This window comes from Apium graveolens, chromosome 11 (genome assembly GCF_009905375.1).
Source record: "Apium graveolens cultivar Ventura chromosome 11, ASM990537v1, whole genome shotgun sequence".
Taxonomy (NCBI): domain Eukaryota; kingdom Viridiplantae; phylum Streptophyta; class Magnoliopsida; order Apiales; family Apiaceae; genus Apium; species Apium graveolens.
In genome coordinates, this window is record NC_133657.1 from 195,528,453 (window position 1) to 195,556,115 (window position 27,663).

General features: G+C 32.9%; 3 protein-coding genes and 1 pseudogene across 3 annotated transcripts; 2 read left to right on the plus strand and 2 right to left on the minus strand.

Annotated features, from left to right (window-relative positions):
• Positions 1-323: 323 nt before the first annotated feature.
• Positions 324-11,011, minus strand: LOC141697239 (uncharacterized). The gene is given in 14 exon segments (XM_074501519.1): positions 324-833; positions 1,846-1,932; positions 2,105-2,210; positions 2,293-2,398; positions 2,401-2,479; positions 2,579-2,666; positions 2,991-3,084; positions 3,934-4,058; positions 8,734-8,775; positions 8,924-8,994; positions 9,074-9,155; positions 9,482-9,596; positions 10,573-10,691; positions 10,804-11,011. Coding segments are annotated over 14 exon segments (1,317 nt in total). The 5' UTR covers positions 10,920-11,011; the 3' UTR covers positions 324-746.
• Positions 11,012-12,894: 1,883 nt separating this feature from the next.
• On the minus strand, positions 12,895-18,607 carry LOC141696411 (heat shock 70 kDa protein BIP1-like; annotated as a pseudogene).
• Positions 18,608-22,360: 3,753 nt separating this feature from the next.
• On the plus strand, positions 22,361-23,341 carry LOC141696412 (uncharacterized). The gene has a single exon (XM_074500554.1). The coding sequence runs from the start codon at positions 22,361-22,363 to the stop codon at positions 23,339-23,341; it is 981 nt and encodes a 326-aa protein (XP_074356655.1).
• A 1,738-nt stretch (positions 23,342-25,079) lies between these two features.
• On the plus strand, positions 25,080-26,060 carry LOC141696413 (uncharacterized). The gene has a single exon (XM_074500555.1). It carries the CDS (start codon positions 25,080-25,082, stop codon positions 26,058-26,060), a length of 981 nt encoding a protein of 326 aa, XP_074356656.1.
• The last annotated feature ends 1,603 nt before the right edge of the window (positions 26,061-27,663 follow it).

Consider the following 27,663-nt stretch of genomic DNA (forward strand, 5'->3'; position numbering starts at 1 on the left):
GCAGCTGCTACAACACAAATGCAGGTTCAACCAACTACTCATACTACTATTACATCTGCTGAAACTAAAGATGCTCCCTTTTGCTGCTAAGAATGCTCAAAAATCAACTGCAACGCAACCTACTACCATATATCTGCCAAAACCACCTCAGGCTCAAATGAAGCAGCAGTGGCTAATTGATATACAACATCTTCTCCATAAGAACGTGCAAATCCTCTTCGACAAGATGAGCTATGGTGCCTCCCCAGCATTTCTTTTCTCGCATCTTGTTAACAAATAACAAAATTCTATATTTTAGTTACCTCCGGTCTCCACAATATACGAATCCCTAAAAGTACAGCTTTCTTATTTCAGAACTAAATTGTACAAAATCTCAGCTAAAGGGTCATATATCAAACATTCATCTATAAAAGTAAAACATATTTCTAGGAATGTATAGGCATTTCTTTCTTCCCTACAGAAACAAAGAAAAGCTACAGCGGTATCAAAACTGGCTTACAATTACTGACCAAAGAATATTAGTCAGTGAAAGAATTTTGTAAAAATACTGAACAATTAAACAATTACTAAGATTACAACAGCCTTAACTACTTCAATGACAAGACTACTCAGAATTGCAGATGACTAGCTGCTTGTATTAAAATTATTGCTCTTAACATATAGCTATTTTACAACAGGGAGGGACACTTGATTCTGTCAAGAAACAGCAAACTAATCAAGTAACTTGATCATGTCAATTCGAATAATCAATCACTGCATATCCTTGTACCCGTCAGAACGTAACCACCAAATGAGCTCATCTGCATTTGTGGATGGGTTCTTGACGGCAAGACCTGCATAATTGGAAACCAAAGTAAAACTTAGTATAAGAAAAGAAGTAATATCAGGATTCTACTGTCGTGGAACCATAAACATAAAACCAGCCAACAGATAGCGTTATAAATTGAAATCCAGTTCAGAGTAATCAAATCTCTAAATTGTTGAAAGAAGTGTTGGGAGAAACACCCAATCTTTCTAGGAGATATATGACAGTATATTCTGTGATCAACGCCAGCTGCATGATACTCATTAAGGAAAACCATATGAGTTTTATACGATTTTACAAGAAAATCCATGGACCAAACCATCATCTTCAGGGCACAGGAACTATGAGATAACCCAAGGACGCCTTCAGCATCCAGTAAAGAAGGGTAAAATAAAGATCCAACCTAGTCCACTTCATTTGTATGTACATATGAACCAAGACCACTGGTTCTTTCCTTTTACTTCTCTAAAATACAATAAACGGGTAAAGTAATTTCCAACATCAATTCTCACCGTAGATCACCATTCCTTTGGTAGTGAGAATGGCATAGTTTTTCGAGCACATTGGTAGAAACTTAAAGCATAAACTCTACTTATAAAATCCTTTCTAATTTACGATTTGTTGTATAGGTACTCTTTATCGTCATTCTCTTTTCTATCTCAAATGGTTTAAAGCCAGAAGTGCCTTTTCCTTAGTCTCAATCATCTTAGCAGAAGTTAAGAAGGCTTTGGAGGTAATTTAACTTTTTCCTTATATTTAATAGCCAATTTTTTTCTTTAATAATCATAGATTCAGGTACATCGTGTGAGATTCTTGTTGGGACAGGCCCGCCTGCTCCCCTTATTCCACCTCTTTCCATAATTCATCCTAATCAACGGAGTGGATACTGTCAGAAGAAGCTGTTGGTTGATCCGGAAGCCCCTGCCCAGCCCCCTCATATTATACCAGTGAACCCAAATAGGTTAAACCCATACCCTTTCCCGAAATTAACCACAAAATTATACCAACCAAAGTATAACAGAAAACATAACATGGCAGACCTGATATTCACGTAGCCACGGTTCTGCTATTTGCAATCCAATTGCCATTTTCCCAAGCTGCAAATTGTGCATGCATGTTGCAAGCGGCTGCATTTAGAGATACCATGAGTATATATTTCGTGTGGGCATATAAACCATTAGGCTATATACTAAATTAAAATAATTGCAAGTGCCAATATAATGCTTGAATTATTAAAAATCCCTGCAGAGCATTCAATAAACCTACGATCCCAGCAAAAACATGAAATCTATTTGGCACCTGAAGATATTGATGGTAAATTGCAAAAGGAGCTGAAAATGATAAAAGTGGGAGGACTTCTTTGACAATAGTCCAAGCATCCATATCCGGGACGGCCATTATGAGGCTGCAATTTCAAATACAAGTTATCGGTGTAATTGATGTAGTCAATTTGTTAAACGGGAATTTCTGAAAAATTTGCAATTAACCTTGAAAAACCAGTTTCTTTCCAAGAATTAATTGCCTCTTTCGGCGCTCTGTCTCCAGCTTTTGCAGCTTTGCAAGTCTTGGAAACTGGAGAAACAGCTGTTGCCAAAAATCTGAATTATTGCTTTCAGGTGTTTCCATCAATTCATCCATATTGGCAGAGTTTGGAGGTGGCGGTGCCAATTTTTCCTGTACAAAGTTTTTCAGCATCTCCTACTATAAGAGGGAAGGAATAGAAGGATAAATGCTTTATAATTTGTTAGTATGACATACATTGGACAGACTTACGGTCCTAGAAGAATCTTCTGGTTGGCTATGTTGCAGTGAAATTTCATTTTCACGGGCACAGAGCTCAGTGAGAGGCGATTGCACAATTCTATAACAAAGATTTACAAGTTAGTCCCAACTAAATTTACGCAATTGCTATACAATAGAAAATATATCATATGATACACCTCCCATCCTCAAAAGGATGACTGAAGGTACAAAACTTTGTGCACAAAAGCACATAAAAGAGTTTTCGGTGAGTTTGTGTGGCATCCCAAAAAAAAGATAAAAGAGTATATGTTTGTTCTTTAATTTGCTAGCAAAAGATACCAATACATCCCTTTAAAGATGGAGAGACTACCAGAAAACTGAATTTGGAAAAACTTATAGACGGCAAAAGTTTAGATAAGGAGAAGCTGGAAGGAGAGAGTACCTTTTGCAAATTTCATCGCTGAAGTTAAACATCCTTATTATATCAATTGGATAGGGACTTGCTCCAAGATAGGTATTGCATACGTACCCCATACCTATCATTAGGTAATAACATTCAATAACTAACGGATTGAATTTTTAAAAATAACTCTCCGCTACATGGTAAACCAACTAATAGCACCATCTCCTGTGTAGAATTAAATATTACTGAGCACCATCTAGGGACTAATGAACTAACGGGTTGGTAGGACAGACTTTCGAATGTATTGTCTAACAAAGTTTAAGTATAGCAATCTCAGCTTTACGTACTTGGTCAATCAGTTTGCACTTGCAAACGCCAAACACACCACATCAACAAAACATCAAAGATCCAGATTTTCATCATCATTAAGAACACTTCAAAAATGACTCTCACCGAAGAGCACCTAAACGAAATTAAAATCTACAACTAGATACAATAATTCTTTATTGATTCATTAACGGTATCATAAAAATAAAATTAGCACATTTTCACATAAGTGTGATAGCAAACCCAATAAACACGTAACCAAGAGTTTACAAAAGTATGATAGATGCAAAGCACAAACCCACACCCAAGACTAGCAAATTTTCATATAACACTCACACTGAATGCCTGTCTGCAATTGCTCAAAAAATTTAAAAAGTATTCAAAAGTCTTTAACATTTTTCAAAAATTTGCAAATTTTTTTGTTTAGATGCAGAGATCTTCTCAGGGACCTCCTCTCTACTCAAGGTGTGTGCCTAGGAGTAGGCGTACATCTCACTCTTCACAAACCCTAATCCGAAGTGACAGTGAGACATACTAGGTCGCACTAAGGAAAGGGAGTATTTAAAAATTATTTTAATATATATTTGGAAGTTAAGAGTCTAATTCTTTATGTTAGGAAAGCTCCTATATTTCCAAACAAGAAATTAATTAGCACCTCCCATTCGTTCTGCCACAGCACCAGTAAGAAGACCACCAATCATGTCAACCACAAGGACATCAGAGTGGGCTGTGATATTGGCCATGGAGAGAAGAAGAGATAAACTGTCCACTCGCAAATATCTGTGCATAAGAGAATGGTTAACGAATATCAAATAATATTGAGGACCAAGTAGCACAAGATAATATGGCTAAATTAACTAGCAACTAACAGTAGATGATTCGATATCATGATATATTATTATGTACAAGCTAAGAGCAAGCTAAAGGCCTTACAACTGCATAAAATTAAAAAATTTATTACTTGTTTTGCATCATTAAAAGCTGGCATACATTTTCCCTAAAACAGGCAGGTCAGAATTGTCAATTCCAGATATAGCATTTTTCATTATTCATTTAACCAAAAGCATTCTTTTCTTTAATCATATATCTATTTAAACACTTAAAAGAGTTCAAAATATAGGCAATTGTCTATTTATTTCATTTTTAGGTCATTCAATGGCTCTTACATCCATCTTTGGATATACTTTGGCCCAGGCTACAAAACAACCGACATGTTATCTTTGCAAAAAATAAAGAAATTTCATTAAAGAAGGTTATAAATGGGATTGTTTTCCCATACATGTGACATTACACTTTCCTTAAAAGCTTGATGGTATTAGATACTAATTTACAAATGTAAAATATGTAAAAAGTAGGTATAATTTCACTTGTGTGAAGGTTATCTGCCGAATCCCCCCACCCATGTCTAATTTCATATCCATATCCACATCCTAACTTTTTAGAAACCAAGAGTCGGACAGATTCATAGCCGTGATAGACACCCGTGCCCGAGTGATGCGGAACAAGGAATATTAGCATTGATTTTTACATATATATATAATATTTTATTATTTAGAAATAAAAGAAATTATAGTTGATTAATTATTTAGGTTATATTAAGTAATTATTTAAGTAGGTCATTCTAGATTAGAGTAATAGAATATAATAAGGATTTGTTTCTTATATAAAGATTTAGTTTTCTTAGGAAATTACTTGGATCCCAAGTAATTATATATATATATAAAAAAAAAACTCTTGTAATCTATCATTATTGAATAGAGTTGATTATTATGAATTAAATCTGCGGATTTGTGTGTTTTTGCTAATACTTTGGGTATCCCCTTACCCCTGTCTTACATCAGTGGTATCAAGAGCCACCGTTCATTCACCTAAACCTTTAATCAAAAACCTTCCCTAAACCAAGCAGCCACCAATAGTCGCCGACAGCCAGCAGCAACCACCAGTAGCCACTGCCACCAGTAGCCACTGCAGTCCCTGTCCAGAAGTTTGAGGGCTTCCAAAACCCTTTAATTATTCGGAACAGCCCTGCACTTTGATTATCTTGGACAAATATGTTATCGCAAAGGACACTAGCCCGAATTGAGTTTTAAATATCAACCACTAAAAAGCAACTTCAGGTTACTTTATATGCTATCATTCTCTCTTCCATATAGTCCAGATTACTTTAAATATCATGAAGAATGTCAATGATACGATGAGGTGATAGCATATTTGGATGCTGAATATGAAAGAGTGGTACTACTTGACATTGTCGATGGGCTATTAAGAATGAAGCGCACTATGCAAGATTTGATTGCTCCAAAGGAAAAAAACTCTACTTATATCGATAAGAAGCAAGTTCATGCAAAAGATTGAGATAATGGAGACAACAATGTTGCAAAAGATGGAGGTGCTTCTACTGTACATGAGGACATTATTGATTCAAAGTCACCTCTTGAACTTCAAACAACTCACAGTGACTTCATCATTCCTTGGTGGTTTTGTGAAGTCAACGATGTCAATTGATGTAGCACAATAATTAAAATGACTTGCAAAGATTATACGAATTCCCAAGAACAATCAATAATATTATTCTCAAGAAAAAATGTATAATCAAGCGTACCATATAAGTAAAATGTTTCAGTATATATATACCAAAATAAAAACCCTGATAAGAAACCAAAGTCCTAAACACGTGGGCTAACATAAGTTCAATACTATAAAATACGGTCCAATATAATAATAATAATATATAATACAATAATAGGGCCACAACCCTATCATTAATGACATATCTCAATTGCTTCCAAAAGTTCATGCTCAACGCTTATGAAGTTCTGTTCGAGGACTATGGATTCTTCACTATGAAACTCGTAGTCGAGTGAATGACGCGGAAAAGGGAATAAATAAATTGATTTGTATATATTATATTTTATTATTTACGAATAAAATAAATTACAATTTATTAAATATTTAAGTTTTATTAGGTAATTTATAATTAGGTCATTCTAGATTAGAGTAATAGAATAAAATAAGTACTCCCTCTGTCCCGGTAGTTTCTTAACATTTGAAATGAAGATTTCGACACGCGTTTTAAGACTCTTATCTAGTATAGTTCCATAACTTTTTTTAATTTTATGAATAAAAATTGAACATTTAATTTTTATTCCAACGAAAAAAGTTTTTAAAATTATTTATGTATCTATAGTAGATAAGAGCCTTAAAATGCGTGTCGAACACTCTATTTCAAATGTTAAATATTCATTGGGACGAAGAGAGTATTTGTTTCCTTTATTTAAAATTTTAGTTTTCTTAGGAAATTACTTGGCTCCCAAGTAATTAATTATCTATATAAACTCTTATAATCTATCATTATTGAATAGATTTGAATTACTTCTCATTAAAAAAATCAACTATCTGTTGTGAAGAAACATAAGGGGGTGCATGGGGCACAAGTACTGGTGGGCTAGATATAGGATCAATGGAGCTCGATGGAGCTGGTGTATAAGTAGATAGCATAGGTGAAGCAACAGTAGGTGAAGAAAGTGAAGAAGAAGGATAAATGTCAACTGATCCATGAAAAGGAGTAAGATCTTCCACATTAAACACATACCCAATCGTCATACCACTAGGAAGATCTAACTCATAAGCATTAGTACCAACTCTTTTACGAATCTGAAACCTGCGATGAACCTCTGTAACAGACTTATAATTTTCATTGCTTAAATTAATTTTCTAGATTACTTATTTTCATGGACCCGCTGACATTATCCCACTTCACTTTCTTCACGTGTTTTTGCTTCACCTATGCTATCCACTTGTACACCAGCTTCTTCGAGCTCTAATGATCCTATATCTACCCCATCAGTACTTGTACCCCTTGAACCACTTATATTTCTTCACATTAGATAGTTGATGTTCCTAATGAGAGGTAATTCAACTTTATTCAATAATGATAGATTACAAGAGTTTATATAGATAATTAATTACTTGGGAGCCAAGTAATTTCCTAATAAAACTAAATTTTTTAAGTAAAGAAAACAAATCCTTATCTTATTCTATTACTCTAATCTAGAATGACCTAATAATAAATTATTTAATATAATTTAAATATTTAATCAACTATAATTTATTTTATTTGTAAATAATAAAATATAATATAGACAAACCAATTTAATTATCCTCTGTTCCGCGCCATTATCCTCTCCTTTAAAGATAACTCGACTACGAGTTTCATACTGAAAAAGAACCATAGTCCTCGAACACGACTCCATCTGCGTTTAGCATGAACTTTTGGAAGTAATTAAGATATGTCACTGATGATAGGGTTCAGGCCCTACTATTATATTATATATTATTATTATATATTGGACCGAATTTTATATTATTAGGCTTATGTTATCTCACGTGTTTAGAGCTTTGGTTTGTTATTAGCCCATTAAGGTTTTTATGTCGGTATATATATACCGAAATATTTTACTTCCAGGGTACACTTGATTATACACTTTTTCTTTAGAATAATATTATTGATTGTTCTTGGAAATTCGTATAATCCTTGCATTTTATGTCGTTTCAATTATTGTGATACATCATCTGGATCCAAGAATGAAAGTTAAATAGATAAGGCTTGACGATTTGTCTCACCAACAGATATCTCACACCCGATTTAATCCGGAGTTTCACCATTGTTTTGTCATTAAAAAACACATAAAATTTGCAGATTCAATTCATAATTCAACTCTATTCAATAATAATAGATTACAACAATTTATATAGATAATTAATTATTTGGGATCCAAGTAATTTCCTAAGAAAACTAAATCTTTAAAATATATTACTACCATAATTAAATAAAGGAAAAAAAAATCCTTAATTTATTCTAATACTATAATCTAGAATGTTCCTAACCATATAATACAATTATAATCGCAAACATAGTCATATCTAAATAATAATAAAAAACAATTAACAACTAATTTAACTGTTTAATGCTCTGCATCAGTTGGCTTCCAAAAGACATAACCATATCTTTCCACATAAAGATTCAATAAAGCTATATATGAGATATATCATATACAAGTTTACGATCCCAGATAGCCATATTGACCCACAAAAGAACCAAACAGACAATAATACCTTAAAAGAACACGCCCCCGTACAAGGTCCAGGTAGGTCTCCCAATATATGTGTGGTAAAAAATGAACACCTCTGTTTTTTATATTAGTATATATACTTATCACCCATCAGATGATAATCTCTTTCCTTCTCCCCCACTTACTTCTAAGAACTAACTTATTTTTCTATTTACTTGTTGACAAGACATATCACTTGGAAAAACTTACGCGATTACTAATACTTTCACATTAAACAGACTAATTTAACAAAATGAAACTTCACACCAGTACAATAACTATCTTATAGTGCGATAATGATTGAACACAAATAATATAATAAGTCAATAATTAATAATATTTACCCGGTTCTGGTTGGATATTTCTTGAAGTACGTCTCACATATGCTGGCAGAAAGAAAAAATAAATTTTATGAAATCGTAAGACTAGAAGTAACATATGAATTGTCTGTGCTTCAAACGACTGAAAAAATAAACAACTAATTTTACACAAGTCCAACCACTCCGAGACATATATCTAAGAACTTCAATTTACCTGCGTGCAAAAGGACGCCGCAAAAGTACTCTAGGTGCATATTTCTTCTGCTTTTTCAGCCTATATTTTTCCTAAATGGAGATTGAACATCAACATTTAGCATCATGTGCATTACTTTTAAATTATTTAACTTTCATGAATAAAGCTCACCTGTGAAAATGATGTTTTCTTATCAAATGTTGCACTATTAGCAATAAGAGCTTCAACAATTTCATTCCCAGTTGCACCCTCCCTACAAAAGAACAATAATCATTATGTAACCGATGCATGTTAAGGATTAACCAAGTCACTTTCTCAAGTTTTGCTCAAGTAATATTATGTGTACGCATTTATTTGAGTCTCATTAAAAGTTAATGAAAACTCTTGCGGTAATAGAACGAGAAACATGTTTTAGAAAAACTCCATAATATAAGGCTCTCTAAAGTCTACAGAAAAAAGGAGCTTTCTTATCTATATAAAAAGAGAAGCCTCATCTACATCATGGACGACACTAATAATTACAAATAAATGTGAAAAGGAACTATTTGCATTTAATGTGATCTTCAAAAGAATTTGTACCTCCGCATTGCATCTATCTCATCCCCAGTAAGACTCTGAGCTGTGTTATTATCAACTAGTGCACGATTGTCTTTGGGCTCATCTATTTTGCAATCCTTTTCCTCTGGATTTGATGCTAAAATTCAATGAAAAATATAGTTAAGATGAAAAATAAAAACACACAAAGCCTGCATAAAGAAGAAAGATAGAACTTTTACAAGATACTGAATAAATCATATACACCAAAATAGGCAAGTGAGGAATAAAAAATGCTCTCCAAATCTTAGTCGCTTAATAATTAATATATTGCCTTTATAGTGCTCTGTAATAATTTTTCTCTGCCATGCAAACAAAATTTGTTATAACCATACGTAGTCCACTTCCTTTCAAATGTACTTTTAAATTGAAACAAATAGCTTCTTGTTACCACACCGTTGAATACACATACAATCTTTTGCAATAACACTAAACATAAAACTCTTAAAAAAAGAATAAATATGATGTTATGAACTCAAGCAAAGCAATAACAAGCTACACCCTATATCCCTAATCCCTATTTGAGAAACATAAGAAACTATTGTATAATGCATATAAAGATTCAACTTTTAAATCTGTTTTATAAAAAGATTCACCTTTTCAGATGCTTAAGAAAATAAAAGCATCCTTTCGAATCTTTAATTCAATGTATCTTCATTCGTCAAAAACTTAAAAGAACCAAAAATTTGGACAGCTGAACGGAGGGAGTACAATAAAAATGCAAAAAGTTATCTAATACATTGTCAGCCACATCAAACAAGATTCCTATTGCAATTCATAATCTCCAAACCAATACAAACAAGCCACAGAGTAAAACATCACACACCTAAAAAACATTCCTCTATTCTAATTTTTAAATAACACTTGACTTTTTGCACACACTTCAAAGTATATTAACTATGTAGTTAAAATAATTATTTTCAAATTTTAGTTTGGTGAATAAAGATATACAATTCATTTAAAAAAAATTATAAAAACAACAATTTTAACTACACAATCAAGACAGCCAAACATCAGATATTTTAAAACGGAGGTAGTAACGAGAACTTGCAAACCGAAAGCTAAGAAACACGAACCTTGAACGACGGGGGATAAAAAAGGACCATGATCACCGGTTTCGACTTGAAACAAAGAGCCAAAATGACAACCAATCAACGGCTGAAGAGAGTAACTCTTATTCCCAATTTTCAATGTTCTGTCAATTTCAATATCTCATCAATTATAAACACACATAAAACCGGCGAATTAATAAAAATTAAGATTAAATAAACATGTATGTCTATATAGAGAGAGCGAAGAGAACGTACGAAGCAGGGGTGAGACGAGCGAAAAGCAAGCGATCTCCATCGTTGATATCGAGCAGTACATTGCAGCCTTCCCATGTGATTTTAGGGTTGTGATTTGAGTTCAATTCGATTGACATTGTTTTCTAATTTGTGCGTTTATAATTTAGGGTTTATATAAAGTATAAACCTTGAGGTTTTAATGTAGAAAAATTGAAGTGGGATTAAATAATTTAGGGTTTAAGACAGAAAAGGGTTTTTGATGCTGCGGGTTATTTTTGTCTTTTTACTGAGGTTTTTTTTTTTTTTTGTCTCCTCTCCTGGGGTTTTGTCAATTTTCAAGTAAATCGAGGTGCTTCTACTGATTTTCTCCAGTGGAAAGCCCCAATCCCTTCATTTTTTATTCTCGTTTATTTCTTTTCAATAAAACCCAATTTTTTTGGGTATTTGTGTGTCTCTCCTCTTGGAGTGTGTATTTGTCTCTCCTTTTGGAGTGTTTGTTATGTTTTTGTTTAGTCTTGGGTTAATCTGGCTACTTTGAAAATGATCTATGTGGTTTTGTGGGAGATCTGTTTTCCGTGCATTAAATTTGGGCTGGTGCCGATTATTACAAGAGCTTACTTTTCACAACTAAAATGTGTTCATCTTTTGAGATCTTTCACCCTCGGCTTGTCTATAGCTGGTTTTTGGCATGTAGATAGCTTGGGTGCTTCTGAACATTGGGCTACAGATGGTGCGTATGTGAAGGTCATTTGTGATATTATTAGTTCCAGAATTGATGCATGTATGATCGATCAGGAAGCCATTTTAATCTTTTTTCATTCAAAGAATCGTGAGATTCATTATGTTAAACAGTCTGAAAACATAAGCGACTATTTGCTTAGCTCGTTTATTTGTTTAATCTTGACTGTGTTTTTTCGATGGGAGTTTTGTTCCTATTGAAATTAAGTTGTAATTTTGGTTGATGCAATTTATAAAAAGCATTTTGTCAAAAAAAAAAAAAACTATGTTTTTGAGAATTTTATTCGTTTTATGAAATTATTCATTTACTAAGTTTAAATATATGTTATAATTATATATTCTTTTGATCATACAATTTGTTTAACAAATATTTATTTACCGTGATTTTACAATGTAATTTCATGGTTACTCAATAATTATATTTAATCGTCACGGTCAAAACATTAACTTAATCATCGGAATAAAAATATAATTTTAAAAGTATAAAACAAAAGCATAATCATAAATTAACAAATACATAACATATCATTCGATAAAACGAATAAAAACCAATAATAATAAAATTAATATAAAACTGAATATTAAAAGAATTAAACAACAAAAATGAATGATTAATAAAAATGTATGGGCTATAAATTGACATTAGTTTGAAAAGTAGTTCAAAAATTTATAATTAATACTAAGAAGGTAAAAGCATTAAAATAAATAAAAATCTGATTTTATTTAAAATTTATTTTAATTTTCATGTTATTAGTTTGTAAAAATTATAGATAATATATTAGAGTTGTGAATAAGCTTTAAAAAGTAGTTTCTCCAAAAAAAATTATATGAATAAAAAAGTCACTGAGTAACAAAATATAAAAATTCATGATTCATTAATTTAAAAAGTACAAAATCTTATAATTATTTAATAATAACATTTCCCTAGAAAGCATTGATGCTTAAAAATCAGGGAAAGTAGTTTATAAATTATTTCTATGCATCGTCAAAGTATGGCTCTGTAGTATTTATTATTAAAAAATATATAACAATAACAATGTCAAGTTTAAAATGTAAAAAGCCTATAAAAATAGATAATTCATTTTGCTTTTTATGAATATATCATGTCAAAAGCATTTTTATAATAAAAATAATTATCTCTTGGTCACTTCTAAATTAGAATTTATGAGTATGCTGTTTGTGGATTAAAAGCGGTTTGCATACTCACCGGTAGCTGTTGCAGTTACTATGATAAAAAAATAGAGAGAGAGAGAACAGTTAAGGGGACATTTGATTATTATCAATATTATTAAAAAAAAACTAATTTACTAACTAATAAATTTTTTAAGCATAGTACAGGACTACTCTATCAAATTCAATCTAATTATATGAACACTAAAATGCTTCTGGTACTAAAAAAATCTGTATCATATCTGCATGTTTCTCAATTTTACTTAGCTTGCATAAACCATAAACCAAGTGGTGGCTGATATACACTGCTGTGATAATTGGCTCACAAACAGCTTCTACCTCTTTAAACTTTTCTTGGTATTGTTCTTTATTTCTGTTCCCCCTCTCATTAAGACATGCATTAGCCTCTATAATTGCATCCTCAATCTTCTCCTTTTCACGAGTTTGGAGCTTGCCAGTGAGCTTGTCTTTGTCATAAATTTGGTTCGTCATGTTACTGACGTATGTGTTGAGTCTGTTATATGCATCGAGTTCTTCGCTCTTCACTGACCTCTGAATCAGATCTTCATCGATCCACCAATCATTTATGGTGATGTTATCTGCTTTGACAGTTAAGTGCTAATCTATATCAATTCCAAATGTGACTTTTATCACGGGTTTTCCCCTGTCTAATGAAGGATCAAATCTAGTACTAGATAAACGAGTTCAGAACTTGTCAAGTCTAGTGAACTCAACTGAATGTCAATGTACAAACCTTGGGGCAGGTGGTATTCCTGAGAGGTTAAACTTTCCGAGTAGCCTACAATTCTCTGTCAATTTACTTTGACTTTGAAATACCTACAACAGAAGCAGAAAAACAATATAAATGTTTGAATATGTTTACAAGAGTCAGTAATTTACAAAAATTTACTTGGCAAGTAAACTAGTACCTTAATGGACACAGTAGACTGCTAATCCTTGACGGTTCTGATGACACGATATCTTTGGGTTGGCGTCAAATCAAAAGTGCCTCTATGGACCAACTTAGTCACGAACCCGTCCTTGGTTTCAATTCCAAGGCTAACCGGAAACACTGGCCAGTAAATTACGTCTGCAGGATAGCAACATGTAGCAGTAGAAGATTATCCATATGTTTTGGAATATCTATCACAAATAGATATTGAACGTCATGTGGCCTGAAAAATAACATACAGTTGCAGCTAATAAAATTTCAGTACCTCTAGTATTGTAAACCTCCTCCCTGTTAAGGATTCCTCCTAGTACGGTAGCACCATAGGCAACTGCTGCAAGCCCGCATTTTTAATAGCTTGTTTAACAAGACTTATTGTCTTCCTACACAGATCTTTGTTCAATTTCTTGAATTGTACCCTAGTCAAGAATTGAGAGAAATTCATTCCATCAAATAGCGACTCAATTTCTACACGGATTTGGTTCTGCCTAATAGATTTTCTCTTGGCATGCTCAATTTCTCTCCTTAGCTTATCAACAGCTTTGGCGTCCTTGCTGATGTCCTTCCCATGTTTTTTCTTGGTCAGATTCATGAAGTACTTCATAATTCTATGATCAAAATCATCACCTCCAGCAATATGGAAATTAAATTATGCAATTAGGTTATACAGCAAATTTCCTTCTATGCACATCTAGAACTAAAGTGCGATTATTTTTCCCCATAATACAACAAACTATTGTAGGTAACAGGTAAATTTTGATATCAATCTTTATCAAATTGAGCAATCTAGCTACCTACATCAGTATGTTATAACAGAGTATACTGCGACTCTAGTGCCATGATACTGTGAAGTCTGTTTTACTGGTGTGTACTTGTCCTAAAAGCATATGGAAAAAGACCATTCACAAAGCCTGATCCTTACCTCCTAAAAATCTATCTCCAGTTGAAGCAAGGACTTGATCTGAAGTCGCACCACCAAGGTGAAAGACCAGAATGTTCTTGACATCGTTTTCATACTTATACTTCATTTCCAACCCGTGCCCAGTGGCAGCGGCAACTGGTGCGTCCATTATTTGGAAAACTTTTAATCATGCAATAACACCAGCATCTTTGGGTAGCTTGCCTTTGGGCATCATTGAAGTGCACTGCAGATAGAGATAGGATAAAGGACGGTTATAACTATGAGGGAAAGCACATCAACCTTAGTTAACATGACAATAATACACTAAGAAAACTGTATTTAAGTTCCAAATGTAAAATGTTCTCACCAGGAACAGCAAGCACGACATTTTTAATTTTCATCCCAAGAAAAGCTTCTGCTATCTCCTTCATCTTAACTAGGATCATGGCACTTATTTCCTCGGGACTGAAGACCTATATTTTTCTGTCCTTCATTGTGACCTCAATATATGGCTTCCCATCTATGTTAACAATTTTATAAGGTAACAATTTGATAGCTCTCTGAACCTCCTCATCCTCAAACCTGTCAAATTTAGTTTATATTATACTAACAATTCAAATTCAAATTACAAAAAGAAATTCACTGTCAATCGACGAAATGTTACTAACTTCCCGTTCATCAACAGAATTTTACTACTTCTCATCACAATAGAATGTTCCTCTTGCATTATACTTTTTTGAATAAATAGGCCTATATACCTTATAAACGATTATTTTGTTATAACAAATCTCGGAGTTGTGAAAATCGAATGTTAAACCTGTAACGACAAGTGATAAGCTCTTATTGAGCTATTTCGTCGAGGTCTCTTGTAATGTATTTCTTTTTTGATTAATTAGGCTTATATGTCCTTATATGTCTTACAAGTATTTGTTCTAACAAATCTCGGGAGTGATAAAACCCGGTATTTAAGCCCTCAACTCTTGCAATCTACTTTTTTTTTTGACGAACTCTTGCAATCTGCTTAGTAACATAGAGTCAGCAAATTTTAGAATAGATGAGCTATAATTATCTTATAAACACGATGTACAATAATAATAAACTTCTTTTTAACAATCGTTATTCTTTTAGGAGATAAGAGAAATATCGGTGCTTTAACATAGATTCTAAGTCTACGGATCGGATCGAATATCTAATAATATTAAATGTCCTCGTGCATAAAAGATAATTTGTGTACAGGGAGGCCTTAAACTAAACAATGGGCGGTGATTTTACCTAAAGAGAGTGTCGCAGCAAACATGATCATCAACCAGCCACTTCGTCTCGAGTAGACAGAGGTCATGACTTCCACCTTAAGTATAACTCTGAACTTTCTCTCCATAAGTATAGATTGCTTGCCAATGAGGTTACATTTGACGCATGCATGTATATTTTGCCAGTTCCCGATTGAGGGAAATTTAAGGATAACGATTTGCAACTAATTAGAGATTAATGCCTCATAACTCTGATTATGTGGATCAGTTGTTCAAATGTTTTGGACTTGGCAGTGGTTATTTGAACCGTGTAGGACTTGGTAGTGGTTACTAAACAAACGTGCTAGGCAGCAGGCACATTAATGAACCATCGTTTGTCATTAAAATCAGAAAGCATTCCACTGAGATTAGAGGTGGCCACTCGTGCGGTCCGGGCCGGGTTTGTAGCGGGTTGGACACTGAACCGGCACTTGAAATGAGCGAATCGGGTCGGGCTGTGCTTGAACTTGCAGAAGGTAACTCGGATTCGGCACTGAACTCGTGTGCGTGCCAGGCGGTTCACGGGTTCGCGGGTTGCATGCTCGCGGGTTGGCACGCGGGGTTCGTTCATGTACAGGTTGTTATATTGTTTCTGTTTCGTTCATGTTTCAAGTTTTCAACCATACCAGTTATCATTATAAAATATATATATTGGTAAATCCAACAACATCATTCACTTGCATGTTCAATGTAGAGAAGTTATTGCTAATTGTATTCTGATTTGTCCGGCTTATAATATTAAATTGTATTCTGATTTAAATTCATGTATTGAAGATGTATAATAAATATTTTTCACTATTTAAAATTCGAAATTAGTATATCAATGTTTATTAAAATATAAACTCGTGGCACCTATAGAAATTTACAAAACGAATAAAATTAGTAAACGAATTTACCATCATCAATTAAAATTTAAAGTCAAATTACAAATCGAATAAAATTTGTAAACTGAAATTTACAAAAATGAATTTACAAAATAAATTCCTTTAATTCAACAATAAAAACGAATCAACAATATACTATAATCAATAATATACCGAATAAACCCAGAAGTCCAGAATAATACACAAATTAAACTATCCCCTTCTTCCCTTCGTGCGGGCTGTGCGGGTTACAGTCTACGTGCAGCTCGTGCGGGCTTGGTTCGTGCGGGTTCGTGCGGTTCCGGGTTCTGAAATTAGAATTCGTATTCGATTCACCTAATTTAGCGAATTGGTCGGGTTTGAACCGGCCTGGTTCGGTCCGAATTTTTTACGGTTTCCGTACGAACCGGTCCCGAATGAGCGGTTCAAACCCGCACATGTGGCCGGCTCTAACTGAGATCCATTTTTAATCAGGCTTTGTCTAGTGTGTGCACGTGTATACACTAAATTTTATGAATTTGTAGTGTTTTATTGGAAGAATCGATGTAAATGTAGGGGTCCACCAATATTTATGATTTAAAAATCAATCAAATTTCGACACATATCTTCTTATACAACAAAAAATCCCTTTTAATTATAACTATCTTAAATTGCTTCCCGTTAATATTTAAATATTTTTTAATTTTTTTTTAATAATATAATGTTTTTAGGGATTTACCCAAACCTTAAAATTTATTTACAAAAATACTAACATTTTTAAAGTTATTTTTAAAAATAAAATTTTATAAAATTTCATTTTCAAAAATAGGGTTTGCAACATCTAACATAATTACAAAATTTGAAAAGGTATATTTCAAGATTGGGTTTGTTACATTTCAAATTTGCAACCTCTACAATCTTAAAATCAACTCTGAAAAAATAAAATAAAAGTTGTCTAACGTGTTGCTTATGTTGCAAATCGTATTTTTGAAAAATTAAAATTAAAAAATGTATTTCTTAAAATAACTTTAAAAATGATAGTATTTTTGAAATATTTTAAAATATAGTATTTCTGGAAAAAAAACCATATTTTTAATATTTCATATGAATATAAAAATAATTATAGATTCATAATAAAATTATAAAATAATTAGTAAGAAATTGGGATGTGGTCGTAGTTTAACATGATTAGTTGGGTCCTAGCGAGTTTAGCAATTTAGTAGTTTAGTAGGTGTATAACACTATTTATTTTTATTTTAAATAACCAAAATAAGATATAACTATTAAACAAATTACATCTCATTTCAGTTATTATAATTTAATACAGATTTGTATTTTAGGTCATTAAAGTTACTTTTAAAACTAAATCTAATTTTTAATTTAGTTATTATAAAATAAAAATATTTTTAATATTTATTTAAAATATCTATTTATAACAAAAAATGAACGATATAATTAACTCTTTTGAAATTATGCCCCGTTTGGATACATAAATTTCATTTCAAATCCTGAATTTGATCAAATATGTTGTCTGGCAAATACCCGGGAATTTTTTTCGAGAAACCTTTCTCTGAATATTTTCCCGAGAACTTTTTCTCGGGAATTTTTTCCGGAGAACATTTTCTCGGGAATCTTTCTCCCTGGATTTTTTTTCGAGAGACTTTTCTCGGAAAATTTTCCCTAGAATATTTCTCGGTATTGTTTTTTCGGGAATTGTTTCCCTATAATTTTTTCTCAAGAACTTTTTCCCGAGAATTTTTTTCCCGAAATTTTTTTTCGAGAAGTTTTTTTCGGAAAATTTTCCTGAGAATTTTTTCCTGGGATTTTTTTTCGAGAAACTTTTCTCGGAAAATTTTCCTGAGAATATTTCTCGGCAATTTTTTCCCGAACAACTTGTTTCGTAAAATTTTCTCGAGAACTTTTTCCCGAGAAACATATCTCGGAAATATTTTTCCCGAAAATCAATTCTCGGGATTTATTTTTTTTTTGTAATTTTTTTCTAGAAAACTTCGGAAATTTTTTCCGAGAAATTTTTCCGGTTGAAAATATTTATTCCGAAAATTTTCTAGAAAGAAAAAATTTCTAGGAAATGTTTAACGGGAACCTTTTCATCAAGAAGTTTTTTCGAAATTTTCTTTTGGGGATTCTATTTCGAAAATATATCTTGAAATAAATAAAATAAAATAAATATTTCAATTTTCTGAGAAAATAAAAAATATATATATATCAAGTTTTAAGAAAAAATTTAAAACAAAATTTTGAAATTCAATTTCTTAAATTTCAATTTGTTGAATATCCAAACAAAAGATTTGGAATTGAAATCCTGAATTTCAAATTCTAGAATTGAAATCTCGGATTTGAAATGAAATTAGTGTTTTCAAACGCTACCTTACATAATTTTAGAAACACAAACAAACATTTCATTGTTATAACTACCTTACAAATATATTTGACTATAATTATTTAACAAATTACAAAATTAAGAAACACAAACAAATTATATGGTAGGGCAGTGTTGTAAAAATCAGAAATCGTACCTAATTGATTAGCACCGATTTAGGATTAATCAAAATTGAAAATGTATCGAAAGAATTAATCGGAATGAAAACTAGTTGCATTTTATTATTAAATTATTAATTTAATATATCATTATGACTATACTGATTATTCATTAACACACACATATATATATATATATTATATCATAAATTATATAATTATTCATATTTAAATGAATATAATAGTTTTTAGTTTCAATATAATCTCCGTGTTTGTGTTTTTCCGTTAATCATCAGATTTTAATATTGCAATCATCATCGTTAGAGGCGGATCCTCTAAAGTGCAAAGGGGTAATCCGACCCCCCTTAAATTTTTAATTTAGTTAAATATGTACATTCAAATTATATAAAAATTAAAAATGACCCCCTTAACAAAAAAGGATTGCCACCTACTTAAATTTTTTTGGTGTCAAAAATCTTTTCAATGGGGCAATATTTATAAGTGAAAGTTATAAACTTTTTGTTTTAAAAATATATGAGTTACAAATGAAAGTAAAAGTTAGGAATAGATGACAAAAAAAGTATATGAATTGATATTGAACGAGCATTTAGTTACACCACTTTAACACCATTAATTTTGATAGAATTATAATGAAGTTAATATAAAGTTGATTGTTTACGTGTCATGACTTAATCCACATAATTTGTATCAGTTTTTGATTAAAATTCTATCTTTCAAAATTTGATCAAATACGTGAATGTCAGTTTTTTAACTATTTAGTTGACGCAAAAACCAAAGTTTTGATTTTCAAAATTTGAATAATATTATTGACCTCGTTCAAAAGATGGTTGAAAAATACAAAGATATGGGTGTAATTCGGTCCTGGCCAGTGGGTTAAACCCAATAGGTAGTATGGCTTGGTGATAAAAAACAGAATTGGATTGGGTAATAATTGTATGGGTAGACAATTATTATCATAACGAGATTGAGTAATAATTGCATGTGTTGACAATTATTATTATAATGGGAATGGGTAATAATTATATGGGTAGACAATTATTATTGTAATCATATTAGGTATATCTTGTTGGCTAAGTTTGTGATGACTATATATACATAGTTATGTTATTGTTTTGATGTATGCTTGAGTATTGTTTGACTTAAGTATCGCTTCAGTGAATACCGTTTGGTGAGATTTATTGTATTATTGATAATTGTTTTGATTAATAATACAAGTTGGGACGTGGGTTTTTTCGCGTCATATATTGAGTGTGTGTTTTGCATTGTTTATTTGGTTCTATACTTGTGTGTTCCCTTAACAGTGTCGGGCGTAATTCGAGCCAGTTTTAATTGAGCCGAGCCGGCTCGTTTAGTTAAACGAGTCTAAACCTCTTCCCGAACTTGACTCGTTAATTTTCACGAGTCGAATCTAGGCGGCTCATTTAGCTAAACGAGACGGTAAACGCTGCCCGAATTCGACTCATTTAATTTCACGAGTTAAATTGAGTTGACTCGTTTAATTAAACGAGTTGAAATCTGTAAAATTCGTAATTTTATTTTTAATTTATTTATTAGAAATTAGATATTAATTTGTCTAGATAAATATTTTAAAATTAGAATATTCTGAAAACATTTTGTGCAAGGTAGTTGATTTGTGAAAAGATTTGTTATTTGTGGAAATAAGTGTAAGAATAATTTAGAAAATCGAAATTTTTTTAGTTTAGGTAATTGTGTATCAAATATTTTATTTATGGAATTTACTTGGAGAGGTTGTAAATCTTTAGGAGGAAATATTATTATTTCCTAGTTGAGATATAGGGTTTTGTATCGTTATAAATACACCATATTCGTATTCCTTGTTTTTATCATTAAAATTCGTAGGACTTTCTCAGCAAAAATCAGCTGTCTTGTAAAATTCGTAGAAAATTCATCGTAAGTCAGAATTCAGTGATTCTGGACTTTTCAGAAAGGTCTTTTCGTTATCTTCAGCTTTCGTGTTTCGTGTTTTTCAAGAAAATATCGTTTAGAGGGTCAAAAAGAGTAAATTCAGATCTGGTCAGGCTTTGAGGTAAGTACCTTTTGACTTACTTTTAAATTTCCGAAAAGATATTTCAGTTCTGTTTTTAATTTCATATAAGATATAAAAACTTTGATTTCGAAATTATAAGATATAAGTATTTGTGAATTTTAGAACCCAGTCTCTACGTTTTCGAACCGTTCGTAATTTACGCTATAGTTCCGGAACTAGCCTTAGATACCCTTAGTAGGCGCACAAGTGTGCAACTTTAGATACCTATTAAGGGCGCGTAATTATTGAACTTTAGATGCCGACCACTGGCAAAGTGTGGTATAAAGAATAAGAATAAGAATTAGATGCCGGCTACTGGCAAAGTGTGGCCGTAGATCAAGACTGTGGTATTTATAAGAATTATCGTTTCGTTCTGTTTTATTCTGCTCAGATCTGTTATAAAATCTGTACTGTTATAAATTCTGCTCTGTTCTGTTTTAAATTCTGAATTTTGAAATATAAAACTTTGGGTTGGATTTATTTTAGAAAATGTTTTACAAAATTATTATTGTTTTAAGAAAAATCGTTTTATCAAAACACCCATTGTTTTTCTGTTTAAAAGTTAGTCAATTTGTACTTGCTGAGCTGTGTAGCTCACCCCTTTTAACATTTCAGGTTCGGAATTTGGAGCATATTAAGATTAAGGACTGAGAACTATGTGGAGATCTGTGCTGCTTCGTTTGTGCTATTTGAATTAGAATAAAGATTTTGTTTTTAGAGAATAAATTTAATTATCTGTTAGACAATTATTATCGGATTTGTGGAGCTGCGTCTCTATTTTTATGATTTTGATTATTGAGTTTGACCGCTGCTTTGAATTTCGTGATCTATTAGAATTATCGAGTAATAATATATTTTATTTTTAGTTTTCGATTTAGAATTTAATAGTCCGGAAGTGCGGGCTGTTACAGTTGGTATCAAGAGCAGGCTGTCCTTCGGAGTGTATTAGGTATGGGACTAGTACATTCCCTAGGATGCGATCCTTTAGACTATCGTATAGGTCTTAGAAAATTATTTTGGATTTAGGGCATTTATTTGTGTGATTATTTGATATGTTTGACTTTTGTGTTTTTTTGATTATTGACTATAAGTTTAGAATTTGTTTTGTGTGTTCTAGTAAAGATGGATGGAGAAAATCAGAACAACAATGAAAATCAGGGCAATAATGATGAAGGAGGAAACGTCTTTGACCAGCTGGCTGAAACTCTAGCTGTACTTGTGAATCAGCAACCGAAGCCCAACATCGTCTCTCAATTCAAGCGTTTGAACCCGCCAACTTTTGATGGAGCTACAGACCCGGCTATCGTTGAGATGTGGATCCAAGAGATGGAAAAAGCTTTCGGACTTCTGGGGAGCAATGAGGAACAGAAGGTGACCTTAGCTGTGTACCAATTGCAAGGAAGCGCTTACGACTGGTGGCTTATGGAAAAGAGGAAGAATGAGACGACAAATCTTGAAGAAAATCATGAACCGTACACTTGGGCAAAGTTCAAGAAGGCTTTAGAGGACAAGTACTTTCCGAGAACAGTTCGTCTGCAGAAAGAGAGGGACTTCATTCGACTTCAACAAGGTGGAAGAACCGTCATTGAATACGAAGCAGAATTTGCAAAGCTTGCGAAGTACGCGTCGACCCTAGTAGCAGATGAGAGCAGTCGAGCACGAAGATTAGAGGAGGGACTTCGAAGTGACATCAGGAATTCAGTGGCGTCGTTTGAACTTCAGACGTACGAGGCTGTCCTCAACAAGGCGTTAGTGATCGAAAGGGGCTTGGCAGAATCTGAAAAGGCGTCTGGCAGTTGGAATAAGAGGCGGTTCACTCAAACTAGTGGGCAATCTTTTCAAGGGGGACCACTCAAGAAGCCACACGTGTACGATAACATCGGGGGTCAAGGTGATCGAGAGACGTGTACCAGGTGCGGCAAGAATCATCCGGACAAAGTCTGTCGTTGGAATACAGGTGCTTGTTTTCATTGCGGAGAAGTAGGACATAAGATTTCGAATTGTCCGCACAATCCGCCACCGCCACCAAGGAAGGAAGCAGATAACAAGATGGGCAAAGGACGTGTGTTTCAGCTGACAGGAAATGACAACTATCGCAATTAAGGTATGATTTCTTTTCTTTAGTGACTTATTTAATTTATTTATGTTATGTGAATTTGGGGACCAAATTCTTTTAAGGAGGGAAGAATGTAAAATTCGTAATTTTATTTTTAATTTATTTATTAGAAATTAGATATTAATTTGTCTAGATAAATATTTTAAAATTAGAATATTCTGAAAACATTTTGTGCAAGGTAGTTGATTTGTGAAAAGATTTGTTATTTGTGGAAATAAGTGTAAGAATAATTTAGAAAATCGAAATTTTTTTAGTTTAGGTAATTGTGTATCAAATATTTTATTTATGGAATTTACTTGGAGAGGTTGTAAATCTTTAGGAGGAAATATTATTATTTCCTAGTTGAGATATAGGGTTTTGTATCGTTATAAATACACCATATTCGTATTCCTTGTTTTTATCATTAAAATTCGTAGGACTTTCTCAGCAAAAATCAGCTGTCTTGTAAAATTCGTAGAAAATTCATCGTAAGTCAGAATTCAGTGATTCTGGACTTTTCAGAAAGGTCTTTTCGTTATCTTCAGCTTTCGTGTTTCGTGTTTTTCAAGAAAATATCGTTTAGAGGGTCAAAAAGAGTAAATTCAGATCTGGTCAGGCTTTGAGGTAAGTACCTTTTGACTTACTTTTAAATTTCCGAAAAGATATTTCAGTTCTGTTTTTAATTTCATATAAGATATAAAAACTTTGATTTCGAAATTATAAGATATAAGTATTTGTGAATTTTAGAACCCAGTCTCTACGTTTTCGAACCGTTCGTAATTTACGCTATAGTTCCGGAACTAGCCTTAGATACCCTTAGTAGGCGCACAAGTGTGCAACTTTAGATACCTATTAAGGGCGCGTAATTATTGAACTTTAGATGCCGACCACTGGCAAAGTGTGGTATAAAGAATAAGAATAAGAATTAGATGCCGGCTACTGGCAAAGTGTGGCCGTAGATCAAGACTGTGGTATTTATAAGAATTATCGTTTCGTTCTGTTTTATTCTGCTCAGATCTGTTATAAAATCTGTACTGTTATAAATTCTGCTCTGTTCTGTTTTAAATTCTGAATTTTGAAATATAAAACTTTGGGTTGGATTTATTTTAGAAAATGTTTTACAAAATTATTATTGTTTTAAGAAAAATCGTTTTATCAAAACACCCATTGTTTTTCTGTTTAAAAGTTAGTCAATTTGTACTTGCTGAGCTGTGTAGCTCACCCCTTTTAACATTTCAGGTTCGGAATTTGGAGCATATTAAGATTAAGGACTGAGAACTATGTGGAGATCTGTGCTGCTTCGTTTGTGCTATTTGAATTAGAATAAAGATTTTGTTTTTAGAGAATAAATTTAATTATCTGTTAGACAATTATTATCGGATTTGTGGAGCTGCGTCTCTATTTTTATGATTTTGATTATTGAGTTTGACCGCTGCTTTGAATTTCGTGATCTATTAGAATTATCGAGTAATAATATATTTTATTTTTAGTTTTCGATTTAGAATTTAATAGTCCGGAAGTGCGGGCTGTTACAGTTGGTATCAAGAGCAGGCTGTCCTTCGGAGTGTATTAGGTATGGGACTAGTACATTCCCTAGGATGCGATCCTTTAGACTATCGTATAGGTCTTAGAAAATTATTTTGGATTTAGGGCATTTATTTGTGTGATTATTTGATATGTTTGACTTTTGTGTTTTTTTGATTATTGACTATAAGTTTAGAATTTGTTTTGTGTGTTCTAGTAAAGATGGATGGAGAAAATCAGAACAACAATGAAAATCAGGGCAATAATGATGAAGGAGGAAACGTCTTTGACCAGCTGGCTGAAACTCTAGCTGTACTTGTGAATCAGCAACCGAAGCCCAACATCGTCTCTCAATTCAAGCGTTTGAACCCGCCAACTTTTGATGGAGCTACAGACCCGGCTATCGTTGAGATGTGGATCCAAGAGATGGAAAAAGCTTTCGGACTTCTGGGGAGCAATGAGGAACAGAAGGTGACCTTAGCTGTGTACCAATTGCAAGGAAGCGCTTACGACTGGTGGCTTATGGAAAAGAGGAAGAATGAGACGACAAATCTTGAAGAAAATCATGAACCGTACACTTGGGCAAAGTTCAAGAAGGCTTTAGAGGACAAGTACTTTCCGAGAACAGTTCGTCTGCAGAAAGAGAGGGACTTCATTCGACTTCAACAAGGTGGAAGAACCGTCATTGAATACGAAGCAGAATTTGCAAAGCTTGCGAAGTACGCGTCGACCCTAGTAGCAGATGAGAGCAGTCGAGCACGAAGATTAGAGGAGGGACTTCGAAGTGACATCAGGAATTCAGTGGCGTCGTTTGAACTTCAGACGTACGAGGCTGTCCTCAACAAGGCGTTAGTGATCGAAAGGGGCTTGGCAGAATCTGAAAAGGCGTCTGGCAGTTGGAATAAGAGGCGGTTCACTCAAACTAGTGGGCAATCTTTTCAAGGGGGACCACTCAAGAAGCCACACGTGTACGATAACATCGGGGGTCAAGGTGATCGAGAGACGTGTACCAGGTGCGGCAAGAATCATCCGGACAAAGTCTGTCGTTGGAATACAGGTGCTTGTTTTCATTGCGGAGAAGTAGGACATAAGATTTCGAATTGTCCGCACAATCCGCCACCGCCACCAAGGAAGGAAGCAGATAACAAGATGGGCAAAGGACGTGTGTTTCAGCTGACAGGAAATGACAACTATCGCAATTAAGGTATGATTTCTTTTCTTTAGTGACTTATTTAATTTATTTATGTTATGTGAATTTGGGGACCAAATTCTTTTAAGGAGGGAAGAATGTAAAATTCGTAATTTTATTTTTAATTTATTTATTAGAAATTAGATATTAATTTGTCTAGATAAATATTTTAAAATTAGAATATTCTGAAAACATTTTGTGCAAGGTAGTTGATTTGTGAAAAGATTTGTTATTTGTGGAAATAAGTGTAAGAATAATTTAGAAAATCGAAATTTTTTTAGTTTAGGTAATTGTGTATCAAATATTTTATTTATGGAATTTACTTGGAGAGGTTGTAAATCTTTAGGAGGAAATATTATTATTTCCTAGTTGAGATATAGGGTTTTGTATCGTTATAAATACACCATATTCGTATTCCTTGTTTTTATCATTAAAATTCGTAGGACTTTCTCAGCAAAAATCAGCTGTCTTGTAAAATTCGTAGAAAATTCATCGTAAGTCAGAATTCAGTGATTCTGGACTTTTCAGAAAGGTCTTTTCGTTATCTTCAGCTTTCGTGTTTCGTGTTTTTCAAGAAAATATCGTTTAGAGGGTCAAAAAGAGTAAATTCAGATCTGGTCAGGCTTTGAGGTAAGTACCTTTTGACTTACTTTTAAATTTCCGAAAAGATATTTCAGTTCTGTTTTTAATTTCATATAAGATATAAAAACTTTGATTTCGAAATTATAAGATATAAGTATTTGTGAATTTTAGAACCCAGTCTCTACGTTTTCGAACCGTTCGTAATTTACGCTATAGTTCCGGAACTAGCCTTAGATACCCTTAGTAGGCGCACAAGTGTGCAACTTTAGATACCTATTAAGGGCGCGTAATTATTGAACTTTAGATGCCGACCACTGGCAAAGTGTGGTATAAAGAATAAGAATAAGAATTAGATGCCGGCTACTGGCAAAGTGTGGCCGTAGATCAAGACTGTGGTATTTATAAGAATTATCGTTTCGTTCTGTTTTATTCTGCTCAGATCTGTTATAAAATCTGTACTGTTATAAATTCTGCTCTGTTCTGTTTTAAATTCTGAATTTTGAAATATAAAACTTTGGGTTGGATTTATTTTAGAAAATGTTTTACAAAATTATTATTGTTTTAAGAAAAATCGTTTTATCAAAACACCCATTGTTTTTCTGTTTAAAAGTTAGTCAATTTGTACTTGCTGAGCTGTGTAGCTCACCCCTTTTAACATTTCAGGTTCGGAATTTGGAGCATATTAAGATTAAGGACTGAGAACTATGTGGAGATCTGTGCTGCTTCGTTTGTGCTATTTGAATTAGAATAAAGATTTTGTTTTTAGAGAATAAATTTAATTATCTGTTAGACAATTATTATCGGATTTGTGGAGCTGCGTCTCTATTTTTATGATTTTGATTATTGAGTTTGACCGCTGCTTTGAATTTCGTGATCTATTAGAATTATCGAGTAATAATATATTTTATTTTTAGTTTTCGATTTAGAATTTAATAGTCCGGAAGTGCGGGCTGTTACAAAATCTCTACCGGGACATGAGCTTCTTTACGAAACGAGCCGAGTCCAGTAAAATGAGTTTGAGCCGGGCCAGTTCGC